A 13654-nucleotide genomic window follows, 5' to 3' on the forward strand; every position below is an offset into this window, starting at 1 on the left:
GATGTATCAGAGGGAAGTTCCTGGGTCTCAGGCATGAAACATCAAACACAAACCCCCGGCCCCGGACTTTTATTGTATAAGCATTCGTCCATGTCATAAAAAATATTATAGAACACAGACCGTGGTGTTCTGTCTGTTAAATCTTGTCCTGTATGAAAGGAAAGTCTGTACTTTGACAGATGAATGTTGTTTTTCCATTCCGTTCAAAATGCAGAGTGTTTGTCAATTTGTACATGAACTCTCCTTTAATTAGACTGAAGAACAGAGAGCTGTGTAAGACAGAATGAGCTTGAATGATAGGATTTTGTCAGTAGAACTTGTTACTTGAGTGATTTTTTTTGATTGTTTGTAAGGTCACAGTACGATCACTGGTCCTTTGCTCTACAGAGGACGCTGAAGAACTTTCATTACTGTTTCTTTCACTTTCATACAAAACAACTTTCCCCGGCCTTTGCACTCCTGTAGATATTAATAAAATATTCAATTCAAAAACAACAATAGTGTAAGCGTGTCTTTGCCTTTAATTGTTGTTTCACTGTATCATGGAGGATTTTCTTCAAAATTCTTACATTGTCCTCTGCTCATTAAAACATTATTAAGATTGTTGCCATGTACAATTACTATGGCATTCCTTTCCACTCACTCCAGACTATGCTCTGTTAGGATAAAGAAGCAGTGCTACTCTAGCCACTGCAACCATGTCTTCTGACCATGTACTCACAGGCCTAGTTTTATGACAGATATTAGTAGTGTTAACACTTGACCCAGGCATTGCAAACACAGTGACCCTCCCACAGTAACAGTCACCAAATCAGAGTGTGACAAAACAACCTTTGAGAAACAGTCTGACTGTTGAAGCTAGTAAGTAAACCTGGTTAGTTGGTATTCTATTCACTATTCTAGTTAAAGGAAAATAATAATATAAATAATATAACACATTAAAATCCTCATTTGTGTGACCATAATTAAGCACTGATAAATGATTTATTTCTAGGATTTTGCTTAACCTGTCTCTTTGGCTGTGTTAACCCACATCAGTTAATGGCTCTAAGGCCCTAGTGTTTACACTCTGTATTAAAAGGCAAAAGTTTAATCGTTTTATAGTTTACTATTTTTCCAGAAATATTCTAGACGGAATGTTACACTAAAGAAATCTTTGTATACAAAGGTTATTCTGTAATACAAAGGTTATCGTATGTAATCCATAACCTGAGCTGCTATTCAGCAGTGCCATATTTAGAATAGGTAACACCATTCCCTTTATATCTAATCTTTGTATTTTCTACAATATTACATAATGGGGAAAGAGTCTGTGCAATTCAAGGTTGATTTGAAGGACAACAGCTTGGAGTAACAAACTGAAAACACACTGTGGTTTATTTGTGCCTCAGACCCAATGATAAGAAAGGGTCACAACCGCTGTAGACTGTAATTCGTGAATATTCTGACCAGTTCAGATCCATTTTGTTGGTGCACGCGGAGAAGAGTGAGAACTGCTTCTTTAATTCATTTTTTCAAAGCATCGCTTTGTCAAATCACAGACCACAATCCAAATTTTGGAGATTTCGCTACTCCAGCTAAAGCTTTCAGATGTAATAAAATGACATAAGTTTATCCTTCTATCCGTTGGATCAGGGATTCAAGGCTCAGCACAAGGTTGTAAGAATTACTGACCAATATCATTAATTTACGCTTCAGTAAGCAACGGCTCCAACAGGTTTTTGTGAAGCTGATCTTAGCCTATTTTCAACCATCAGAGTCACTGACAAAAGTTTTATCAAACACTGATATCAATGGTTTTCATCTAATTGTTCTGTTCTGACTGATGAGGTTTGCTCTAGGTTCTGAACTGCTTGCAGAACAATTCAGCCCAGACATTTTCTGAGGAGACAAAACAGAATATTCCAGCTAGGGGAGTGGTTTTTTTTTTTTTTTTTTTTTAAGAATGCTTGGGAAACCTGCATTGAGTTTTGTCTCCACCTGGTTCAAAAAGATTCCGGCCTGTGTTTGTTGTCATTGGCTGAGGGGGTAATGAAAACTGGATGAGATGCCATTCTTTTTTCTTCTTTCTTTCTTTCTTCTTTTTTTTTTTTTTATTGAAGCGTTTTCTAAACGCGACAGGGTTTCCCATCATTGTGTGGAAAGTTCAAGAGCTTATTCTTTGAACTTGGGAGGAAAAACAAACAAAAAATGAACTAATTTAATAAATGGCACAGAATCCATACTTCAAACTGTTACCTAGTTCTGCTGATGGAGTCTTGGTGATCAGCTCATCTGTCCCTCAACGTCTTACAGCCTTGCCATCACCAAGAACTTCTCAGAGAGAAAGAAAGTTCCAGATCTTCAGAGCACACAAATGATGACAAGGTTTTTTCTAGATGAATGGAGGAAACAGATGAAAGAGTCTAATTTGAGAACAGTTTCTTCCCCCTCGGTTTTTGTTCTTTGGGGGGTTATATTTAGACCAAAAGAAGAGCTGGGTTTATCCTGAAACTGCTTTATAAACAGGAATCTGGGCTCTCTAGACGTTTCTCAGAACTGTGGCCCAGCTTGCCTTCCTCCCCAGTTGTCCAAAATCCGTTTTTCTGATGAATGTCTTGCACTTTTTCCACAGCCTGTTCAACAAATATGATGAGGTCAGGAGCCGTCTGTCTAGTAATCCACTCATACTACAAATGCTGAGATGCACTCTCTGCAGCATAGGACAACCTGTTAAAAAAAAATATGGTGACGTGAAGAACAGTCTGTCTTGTACTATAAAGAATGTGCTTCAACATTTGTAGTATAATGGGATTACCTGAGTAAAATGGGGTCACCTGAGTAAAATACAAACTAGCTAATGCAGGAAATGAATCGCTCTGGCTGCTCTGGAAACAACAGTTCCATATTTAATCATGTGGACAGATCGCCCCTGCGTTTAGTGAAATTCAATCACACTGAAATAACATCAATTTACCTCAGAAATTATTTCCATTTTGTGAATATGCATGTTTGTCAACACTTCACAGCTACGATACAGCTAATAAGCTCACAAATGTTCATACATACAAAGAGGCATTGGTTAATGAGGGAGAGGGAACCTTTTTGCTCAGCCAGTCCAAGGCCGGTATATTTCCACTCTGTAGAGGACAGAAGCATCACTTGGGGTCAGAGAACACTGGTGCATTCTCACATCTCATAATAAACCATGTTGTTTTTTCCATGAAATCTGGGCAGACGTCTCAGCTCCTCTCTTTTGTCCCTGTGAGGCAACGTTCCGTGAGCTCCTTTCTCAGGAGGGAGGTGATTGTTTTCTCTTCCTGACCAGTACCAGTTCTCTCCCTCAATACCATGAAATCAGGTCGCTCACACCCTGCTCCCACCCCAGAGAGAGGAAAAGCACTACTCCTCCATCTGGAGTCATCGCACCACTTCTGACGGGACAAAGATTGGCAAGGTGGACCTGATGCGACTTTCACCTGAGTCAATATGTTATTGATTGGCACATGTCAGTGCAGCATGGAAAGGGAGAGCTAAAAATGACAACTGGGCAAAGGGTCAAGTGAAAAAGGGAGAGTAAAAAGAGGTCATGAGGGATAATGGGCAAATATGAAAGGAGTAAATTATCGGTTTGAGTCTGACATCAGTGTTGAGTACGCTGAGTACATCAGTTGCTACTTCTGGCTCAGTAAAAGTGTTGACAAATTTTGCATAGCTCACTCTTTTTTGGGGAGTGGTATAGAAAAGGTCATGTGAGTTCGTCAATAAAACACACATTTTTTTTTGTCCCAACCCTCCTGAGGTCTCCAGAAGTTAAAAAAAAAACTGGCACATCACAATACTGATGAAACAATAGATCTGTCTAGGACACACACACACACACACACACACACACACACACACAAGCTAAGGGTTGCTGTATTTAATTAGGAAGCAATATTACTAAGACCCTTAGGTTAAATTTAGCTGGGGTCCCATACCCCTTTTTAACCTGAAAGCAGGAAATTAACGAAGAGGGAGATATTTTCTTTTCATACTTTCACAACCCACGGCAGGTTTCTGAGATTCTGGACGTGGGAATTCAAAGGCGCTCAATGTTTTAGTATTGTCAGGAAGAAGAAAGTTCCGAGCAATCAGACTGTTCCTGAGCGGTCCATTAAACTTTATTACACCTCGTAGGGGGGGGCGCTAAAATCCTTCCAGGTTTTTGCGTTGGAAAAAAATAGATCTATGACAAATCTGTTACAATATTCACTTTGCGCTTATATCAAAACCAGTTCAGCTGGTTAAGGTACAATACTTATCTCAGCCACTTTAATCAGTGGCGCTAAAGAGGAGTCAGCAGCTTTCAGGTGCGTAGGGTGATGACGCGGTGGAGAAGGAAGAACAGGCAGTCAAAACCATGAGATGCTATTCACAACGCGTCTTCTGTACGCCAAGCTCTTATTCAGACAGACCACGCTTTTGTGAGCTGGCTAAGACTCTGTGCTGCTGATTAGCGATAACGAGATAGTCAGACGAAGTTGACTCTGGTTTATTTAGAACATTCGAGAGCAGAAATACAACAAAGCAGACTGCTTTGTTTGTAAGGGAAGCAGAAATGTCAAGCCTGAAGAAAAGAAATTCGAATTCCTCGGCTGACCGCCACGAAGAGGAGAAGCAGGTGACCGAAAAGATGCTTACTCCCGGTAGTGGGGAAAACGGCAACACGAACAAAACAGGGAGCCCCTCACTGGGAAGCCCAGATAAAGAGACAAGCAACGTCAACGGAGGCGAGACTGTTGTTTTAAAAAGAACCATAACTCTTGTGAATGGCGTGGCTATCATTGTGGGTACCATCATAGGATCCGGCATCTTTGTGACACCAACCGGAGTGGTTAAAGAAGTCGGTTCCGTTGGTATGTCCTTGATTATCTGGGCTGTGTGTGGAGTGTTTTCAACAATAGGTGCCTTATGCTACGCCGAGCTGGGGACCACCATCACTAAATCAGGGGGAGACTATGCCTACATCCTCGACGTATACGGCTCTCTGCCGGCATTCCTCAAACTGTGGATCGAGCTGCTTATCATTCGGCCGTCCTCGCAGTACATTGTCGCTTATGTCTTCGCTACATACCTCCTGAAGCCCATCTTCCCAGACTGCCCAGTACCTGACTCTGGAGCTAAACTCGTCGCCTGTCTCTGCATTTGTAAGTAATAAACTCCAAATAACAGAGAATACTGATAAATAACCCACACCTTAATAACCTTTCTGTTTTTCTCTTTGTCGACCACATTGTATCTTTTCCGTTGCTCAACAGATTCACAATTGTAAAGGCACCAATGCCTTGTCACATTATTTCTTCCGACAAGCATGGTAAGCAGTAGTAGATCGCCTTCGTCATTTTGACACATCCCGGAAGGAACTAGCGTACACGCAAAAAAGAAGGCAAGAAACAGTAAAGTACAGACAGTATTAAGCCTGTTCCAACAAAAATATTGCGTTATGTATGTGTTCTTTTTTCGCCTGTGAAACTGAGGGGGATGCGCTATGCGCTTCCATCACGATTTTGAGATGGGTGTAGTATTGAGGTAGTAACACACCAAGCACTGTTGTAAAACGCTGAATTATTTCATCATCTCTCTGTGGATGGGCGCGGAAACTCCGCGCGTGAAACTAGTCTGTGTAGTTAAGTAAAGAACGCTGCGTGCTTTACGCTGATAGAAACTCGCGGTACTATGGTAGTCTGTCAGTCAGACATCGTGTTACAAGCGCCAGATGCAAAATTATAGTTGGGCAGCACGAATCTGTTAGCCAAATTGTAGCTTTTAAGTAGTGCAGAATGTATTGTTGAAAGTGGCAGTTACTTTTATAACAACCAAAATTAATTCTATTTAATAATCGCCATAATGATCTCGCAGTTCAATTTCGCAGCGTCTGTCCATTCAGAAACACAGCGCAGGGCGTTTATTTAGTCAGACGTAGTAAGAGATAAAAAGTAGCCTTCTAGTATCCCCTGTTTGTCTTTGTCCCCCTCGGACAAAAATTTAAGTTCAAATTTGAAAATTTCAATAATTTGATGACATGTCAAGAATGTTGTCATATTTAAGTATGCGTAACATACTTTTGTATTGCTCGTTTGAGTTCATACCAAACCAGTCTCCAGATACTGATTTAATACAATTCAGACACAGCTCCCAAGAAAGTCTTTTGAAAGTGTGATTTGGGTTACTGTGGTAATCTCAGATAACTACTTTTTCTGTATGTTGTACGCCTAGGCTGTCTGTTGTTTACAATCGCTGCCAAGTAACCGTTATAGTCCAGCAGTGCTCAGGAAGAATTTAGCTAGTCTGGATTAGGGAGGCATTAGCTTGAGCTCTAACAACCAATTAGCTAAGTAAATCAAAACCAGAGACTTTCAAACTGTTTCTATCTCTCCTATCCTTCCCTCCCTCTCTATCTATGAATGCTTCATCAAAGTAACGGAGTAAGGTGTATATGATTATTAATCCAGTTCCAGACTCTGATGTGTCAATGTTAAACGATAAAGCAGAGTCCCCTAGAGCTTAAGTGTGGGTTAGGAAGAGAGAGAGAGATGAACAGTGGTTAGTAGCAGGTGCAGCTGGGTGAGTCTAAGATGTGCTGCACTTGCTCTAGTCAAGGACAGTAGTGTGGTGGCCTCAGGAGCCTAGTGGATCTGTTACAGCTGATCCCACACGGGCAGGAGTTGTATATCTGTTTTACCGTGGTGCTACATTGATTCAGCGACCTATTTTCCTCTTGACGCTCAACAAGGGCGGGTGGGTGGAGGGGGAAGTGAGGTGGTTGGGGAGTGGCCTCTGGTGTTGGATAATTACATTGAGACTTTTCATGTGTAACTGTAAAGGGAGGTCCCATGCATGGGGGACATGCAGTAGCTGCTGAGGGTGGTGATGTTTGTGGGGTCAAATATTCACCAGTGAAGTAGTATTAACGTAGTCAGTCTGATAGAAAAATCCTCAAACACAAAATACACTCATCCTGACTTTTTCAAGCATTGATCTTTGTGAGTGTGTGTGTGTGCGTGCGTGTGCGCGTGTGTGCGTGTGCATGTGTGTGTGTGTGCACGGATGCATGCATTTGCTGGCTGCCTGCATGTGTTTTTTTTTTTGTGTTTGACTGTACCTCTGTGCTTCCCTTCCCTTAGCTCCACACACAAGTCCCCCTTTGTGTTGTGGGTGAACTCAGGAGCCAATGGGTTTGGGTCTCCATTGGTGCCCAGACTGATTTACAGCTTACGAGGCTTTGAAGTGTTCCTAAGTTAATCACTTTTAATGGGGGGGCCTCTGGGGCAGTAGACAAGGGGGGGGGGCGCCTCTGGATTTTATGCCTTTAAGAATCTGTTTATGCATTCTCTCAACTGCCCTGGGTCCTCCCTATTTAGCACATGACACATACCCAAGCCTTTCCTACCCTAGCTCTGCTCCCACATACAGACCTTGTGGCATGGGTGGTAAAGGGATCAGTTGCCTTTTGGTGGGTGGATACTGGGCCTAGCTCTACATGTCAGAGCAGTGCATTGGACTGGGCTAACTCTGAATGATGAAAGGGGCCGTCTCTTTATGTGAGTCACACACAGTTCTCGGGGTCAGACGAGGCTTCCGCTGTATAACCGAATTTCACAGGTTGTGTCAATACATACACCTATACAAAACCCCATGAGAGGTTTAGCACTGTATTGCCCTTTTGTATGGTGTGTTCTCTTTTTCTGAAAGGCACATCAATATTGCCCAGGAGTGGTTGCAACAGGTACATGCAATGGCTTGACCCACTAATGGCATAGCCTAAATTCATTTCACATATCAAAGTGATATGATTCAGCTCTTCTGAATCAACTGACACACCTGGTATTGAGGAGAGAGAGCTGACCGTCAGGACCGTTGTACAAATGTTAGCCAGGAGAGATGCTGTGTTCACCACTGATAAAAAGGGTTTTGGCTATTAGCACTGCTTTGTAGTGATTAGGTCAGTATCAAATTTAATATAAAATTTTCAGTTATTTTCTCTGTGGGACAAAATAAGTTGCACAGAATTGCATTGTTCGGAAGCTTCTAGGGTACATTCCCCCCTCCTCCGTTTGATGTCGAGGGCCATAATTTCCATGGCTAGGCTGGGAGGTTTTTCCTACCATGCAATGATAATTTAGTTAGAATACATACCTGTCCTTTAATCTTGTCTGCACCGACTGTATGTAACCATCCCTCTCTTTCTCTCTTTCTTTTTTTCCTTCTTTATCTTCTCAGTGTTGTTGACAGCTGTGAACTGCTACAGTGTCAGAGCAGCTACCAGAGTCCAGGATATCTTTGCTGCTGCTAAACTACTAGCTCTGGGCCTCATCATCATCATTGGCTTTGTGCAGATCGGCAAAGGTGAGACAAGACATTATGAACGTACATACACGCGCTTCTTACCACTTCCTCAAGGAAAACCCATACACCAACACCATTTACACAAAACATGCCTTAAAATGATCACGCAAGGCACTGTGTCAGCAAACCCACTGAAAGGAGTGGGAGAAGACACATGTAGATTTACATTTTCGTCTAGTCGTTTTCCAGACACTTTTGTCCAAAGTGACTCACAAAAGAACATAACAAGCGCTTAAGTCAACACATCTCTGTACGCAACAGGTAGCCCATGTATGGTCATAGTGCTGTATTGAGTCCAAAACAGGAGAAAACGAACAAACAAATAATATAAATATGCTCCTTGTGCCTTAAAAAACAAAGCAGATAAAGTGAACTTAATAGTTGAGAGGTTGGAAAGATTTGAAAGAGGAGTGTAGTGAATGACTCCAGTGTAAGGTGCTCCAGGGTTTGTGTCATGTGATGAGAAACTGATTCCTCTACCATAGCCCTTTGGGTACATCCTTTAAACTGTTACGAGGACGTATGCGTACACCGTGTAAATATTTGCATGTATTATTTCCTCAGGATGTATTAATGCTCGGGGCTAAATGAAAACTTGAAACCTCCTCAGACAACATATCTTAGAGAAGACTTTTCTTGTCCTCTCACAATGTAACAGTGATATGCTGGGAGGCTTGAAACTCTCGGTTTCATCAGATGTTGGGAAATCCTGAAGCTTTGCAAGAGGCCCTTTACCCAGAAAGCCACGCTTCCCCTGGTGCTGTCTCCTGCTTTATGAATATGTTCTCTGTCTATGAATGTTCATTCATAGACCTCCACTGTTCCATCTAACAGTTGTGAGTGAGTTAATTTGATGTTGATGATGACGAAGATTTTGAAGAGGCTCTTCCTCTTCTCTTCTTCTGTCTCTGGGAAGTCAAATCCTCAGCTGAAGGAAATATTCCCGTTATTTTGGGGAACATCTCGACGTGCTATTGAATTCTCCTCTCAGTGTAATTAAACAAACCAGCAGGAAGCCACTTAGCAAAGCCAGGGAACACTGCCCCATTGTTTTCTTATATAAAAGAGAATAGACGCCAGTTTTTACTGACTCCTGATTGAAATTAAGCCAGTTCTCTGTGCCCAGAATTTGTTTATATGCTCCACTTTTGGGACAAACAGATATTTTTCAGGATTTATTATGATGTTAATTTGGATCATTTGGAGAAGGAGAAGGGGGGAATGGTTGAGAAGGCGATATTAGGAATTTTAAAGCGATTGAACGTACTAACCCAGTTGTGGGAGGAGCAAAAAGACCCACGTAAACAGCCCCGAGATCTCTTTCACTCGCCCGTGTACCTTTGCCTCGCCTGCACCCAGATGACACACCTGGTTAGGACACTACCCGGGATCATCCACCTGGGGATTTGAATAACAGACATGTCACATTAACTACCCAGAACCAGAAAGACACCATTCAGTTCTCTCCCCCCCCCCCTAGATGGTTTTGACAGCAAATGTTTGTCTATGTCTCCTGGCTATGCCCACAGAGTTGTGAGCAGATAGCAATGTGAATAGAGCTCTCCTCCCACTGCCTCGGGCCTCTCGACTGTACCATGGAGGAAACCCCTTCCTTTCCCCAATGAGACTGCACCAGTAACGAATGTATTCCACTGGGGACTAAATCGCATCCCTATTCATATTCAAGTTTGATGTTTTGTGAACAAAACTGAACTGATGAACTAAGACTGAACACAAACACATTGTCTCAAGAAGGGGCTTTACTGAGCACGCTCGGTCGACTCGGTAACCGTTTCTTAAGGAGCAAATCATGCATAATCTTGCTAACGTCAACATTCCTGCTGTGTTCTTTAAATGCAGATGAAAGGTTTCTTGGTGTTTTGTTGCTTTAGCTCAGCCCACAGCATGGTGGTGGTCCCTACTCTGAAATAGGACGGCAGGTCCATGCCTGGCCTGTATTGACTTATTTTTATTTTAACTTTGCGGTGTGTGGTTTGACACCACTTGGCCCACATTGGCCCCGTAACAGACCTCACCTGTGGAATGCTTGTCAGAACTTACCGGGAGCGGACCACAGCGAGGTTGACTCAGTTAAGCTGATCTGATCCAAGAGAACTGCCCTTCCCGTCTAAGGCAGGCCAGAACACTGGCCCTGATTGTTCTTCAGTGAGAACCAGACCACAGACAGACAGACGGAAGGCGGGTGTAAAATCTAAGCGAGTGGATTTTCCATTGCAGGCATGGCAGGCTTTGCTGGTTGAATTGGCATGAGCTGAACCAGCAGCTCCTGTAATGATCTCAGCGAGTGACTTGTGAGAACTCGCTCTCTGCTCACGGGCCGTCTAATGAGAGGGCTGTGGCCGACAGACAGGGATAAATTCAGCGTCTGTGTCATGGATGGTTCTCATCAGGCTATGCTTCACGAGGATTAGGGTCAGAGTCGTGGAAGATCTTTCCCATGCCGCCTATACTCAATGGTTTTTTTTTTTGTTTGTTTGGTTTTTTTTGCCTGTGGGGTTAAATTACATTACAAGGTGTATCTAGGTAACTTATTTCCTGGAATGTGATTTGGTTTGACGTCTGTTTTTCTCTTTGCTTGTTATCTATGTATTTAAGTTATGCGTATGTACAGTAGGTGTGCAAATATAGCCTTAAATAAAGATGGTTTTGTTCATTTCTCAGTCAGTTAATTCAAGTAATTTGTTGAAATTCACCTGAAATGAACAAGAAGTAAAATAAATGAATCTCAGAAGGTTTGGTATGACTGAGTTTTGCCTTTGTTTAGTTTGTTCAGCAGATCAAATTGAATTTGGCATGAACATGATGTTAAGGGACAAATTGTGAATGTTCGTATAAAGGTCTGTTTAGCAGATAGGGGAGCAAAGTATCATCATTTTATCAGAACTATCCCCACACCAGGTGACCTTTTTTTTTTTTGTTGTTTACATTCTTGGTTGTCTTTGGCAAGTGTAACATTCTCAGTTATTCATTTGAGGAGTTTCACCTTCGCTCATTCTCCTGATGTGGCTTTTATTGATGGAAGAGTGTCTTAATGTTACTTACACTACTAAATCTTGCCTTCGCTAATATCTCCCTTTATGCTGCACCCTCACTGTCACTAACCTGCAGAAGACACTGATGAGAGAAAGGCAGACTAGTGTGTGAGTGTGTGTGCGCGTGCCTGTGTGTATGTGGGGGGTCATATCGTGTGAAAGGTCATGCTGTGTTTGCAGAGTTGGAGCTGAACCGACAGAAAACAGGAGTGAGTGTGGCTAGAAGAACAGGAGGATGCTAACCAGACGGTCAATGGTCATAGATCCTTTTCTTTTTTCTTTTTTTTTTTTTTGCCCCTGTTAATCTCCTACAGACTTCAACGTTCAGGCTGTGCCATAAGTCTTGTTCTCTGTGTCTATGGTGAGAGAGAGAGCGCCAAACCACTCCCATCGATTACACTACTGCCACACGAGGCTGCAGCGCTCATCAGATACACATGAATACGTGTGTGTGTGTGTGTGCTTGCCTCAGATAAACACAATCACAGAGACCAAAGCAACACAGCGTTTGGGCAGTTGGCTCAGAGATTCGCCAGTTTGTCAGTTTTACTTAGAAATGGCATTTTCTACTAACCTCCCATTGACATCAATGCAAGCTCTGAAGTGAATTCAGTTCCTTAGGCCACTCTTTGACTGGCAGTCAGATGGTCACCTAGGGTTAATCACAACAGGACTTCTTCTCTTTTTGAGATTATTAAATGTATTTTTTTTTAGGCCAGTCGAAATCGTGCTTTCGAGGATAGCACCACTTCTACATAGCACCAATTACATTTGCATGTAAGAGACAGGTTCCTTTTAGTAGGCGTAAAACTGAATTATACAAACTTACTTAGGCACACCAACAGGTTGTGTATGTTTAAAACCAATCAGGCATTTTTTTGCGGGTGCCCGATCCATTTTGTAGTTATGGAGTATCAAACAGTATCTTTCCATTTTCAGTTTAAAGAGTTAAAAACTGCATTCTGTTTGTCTGCATTGGATATGTTTACGGACGTCAAGTTTCTGCATTTCTACCTAATACGTTCGTCATTAGGAGCACTGTCGAGCAGAGTGCCAACAAAGACTGAACACTGATCATAAGAAGCCCACCGCATTAGAGGGCGTTTTGTTCGTCCGTGACTGTTTGAATATAGCCAAGCAAATGTGGATGAGTGTTCAAAGTGCAGCGTTATCGATTAACTGCTTTTTTTTCTCTCCTCAGGACCATAAGCAGCACAACCTAGTCATAGGCAGGCTACAGTGAGAGATTCAGAGATGGACTGCTCTCACGGAATTAGAGCTAGAATTCCTTCTCTGATTTTAGGAAACCTCTTTTGCCGCTAATTGCTCGTTTAGCGCAGGGCTCTCCTATTTCCACCACTTATCGAAGTTCATTCACAATAGCCACGCTGGACACACTCCCTGCCTAACTCTGCCAAGGACACATTCAACTCACTGACCCTCTGTACGTGTCTGTGTCTGTGTGTGTCCGTGTGCTTGTGCATGTGCACAGGCGGGTGTGTGTATGTGAGAGAGAGAGTGAGTGTGTGACTGTATTTTTCTTGTATGTGTGTGTGTGTGTGTGTGTGTGTTAGAGAGATGGAGAGATGTGCTTCGGTGGCACATCTCTCAGACCAGACCTTTGATTTTGGGTAGCTCCCCTCTGGCGCACTGTCTGGGCTCTCTAATGCTCAGTTTATTCAGGGCTTTACGGAGGCCGAGGCCCTCTGCTCCTGCCCACTCCACCCCCACTCTGCCCCCCCCTTTTTCCCCCAGGCCTCTGTCTGCATACCTCTCGCCTGGTACCGCTTCATCATGTGACCCGGTGGCCACAGGCGTCCTGATCATACCCTGAGTGTGAGACCAACACATGATTTGGCGGTTTAAAGCGGAATGAGGGCTTCCCCGTACTCTCTCTCTCTCTCTCTCTCTCTCTCTCTCTCTCTCTCTCTCTCACACACACACACAGACACACACACACACTTTTATTTCATTCATAAGAGAGTGGAGGAAAAAAGATTCTTTGCCCTGTATCTCCAGCCCTGAGTTATTTGACTGGTTTAAGAGTTGAGTAAGTTGGGGAACTGTAGTAGGATGACAACTACAACACAGAATTTAGGTCTGTTGGGGGGGAGGGCTGCTACTCCCTGTGTGGGGGCACAGAATACCATGTAGTCAGGGTAGACACATGGCGTGTACAGAGGTTTTTTTTTTTCCCCGTCTAACTCAGCTTTTGTTCTTAAAGTAATAAAGGA

At 42.8% G+C, this 13654-nt stretch overlaps 1 protein-coding gene across 4 annotated transcripts in view; it reads left to right on the forward strand.

Annotated features, from left to right (window-relative positions):
- Window positions 1-4444: 4444 nt before the first annotated feature.
- slc7a5 (solute carrier family 7 member 5) overlaps window positions 4445-13654 on the forward strand; it is a 16309-nt gene continuing 7099 nt past the window's right edge. For all 4 annotated transcript variants that reach the window (XR_004025198.1, XR_004025197.1, XM_030767702.1 and 1 more), the window contains exons 1-2: window positions 4445-5168; window positions 8242-8367. Coding sequence is in view for 2 of the 4 variants with exons in the window: in XM_030767702.1 (XP_030623562.1) it covers window positions 4580-5168; window positions 8242-8367 (715 nt within the window). In the remaining 2 variants the exon portion in view is untranslated. The remainder of the gene's footprint in view (window positions 5169-8241; window positions 8368-13654) is intronic.

Source organism: Chanos chanos, chromosome 1 (genome assembly GCF_902362185.1).
Source record: "Chanos chanos chromosome 1, fChaCha1.1, whole genome shotgun sequence".
Taxonomy (NCBI): Eukaryota; Metazoa; Chordata; class Actinopteri; order Gonorynchiformes; family Chanidae; genus Chanos; species Chanos chanos.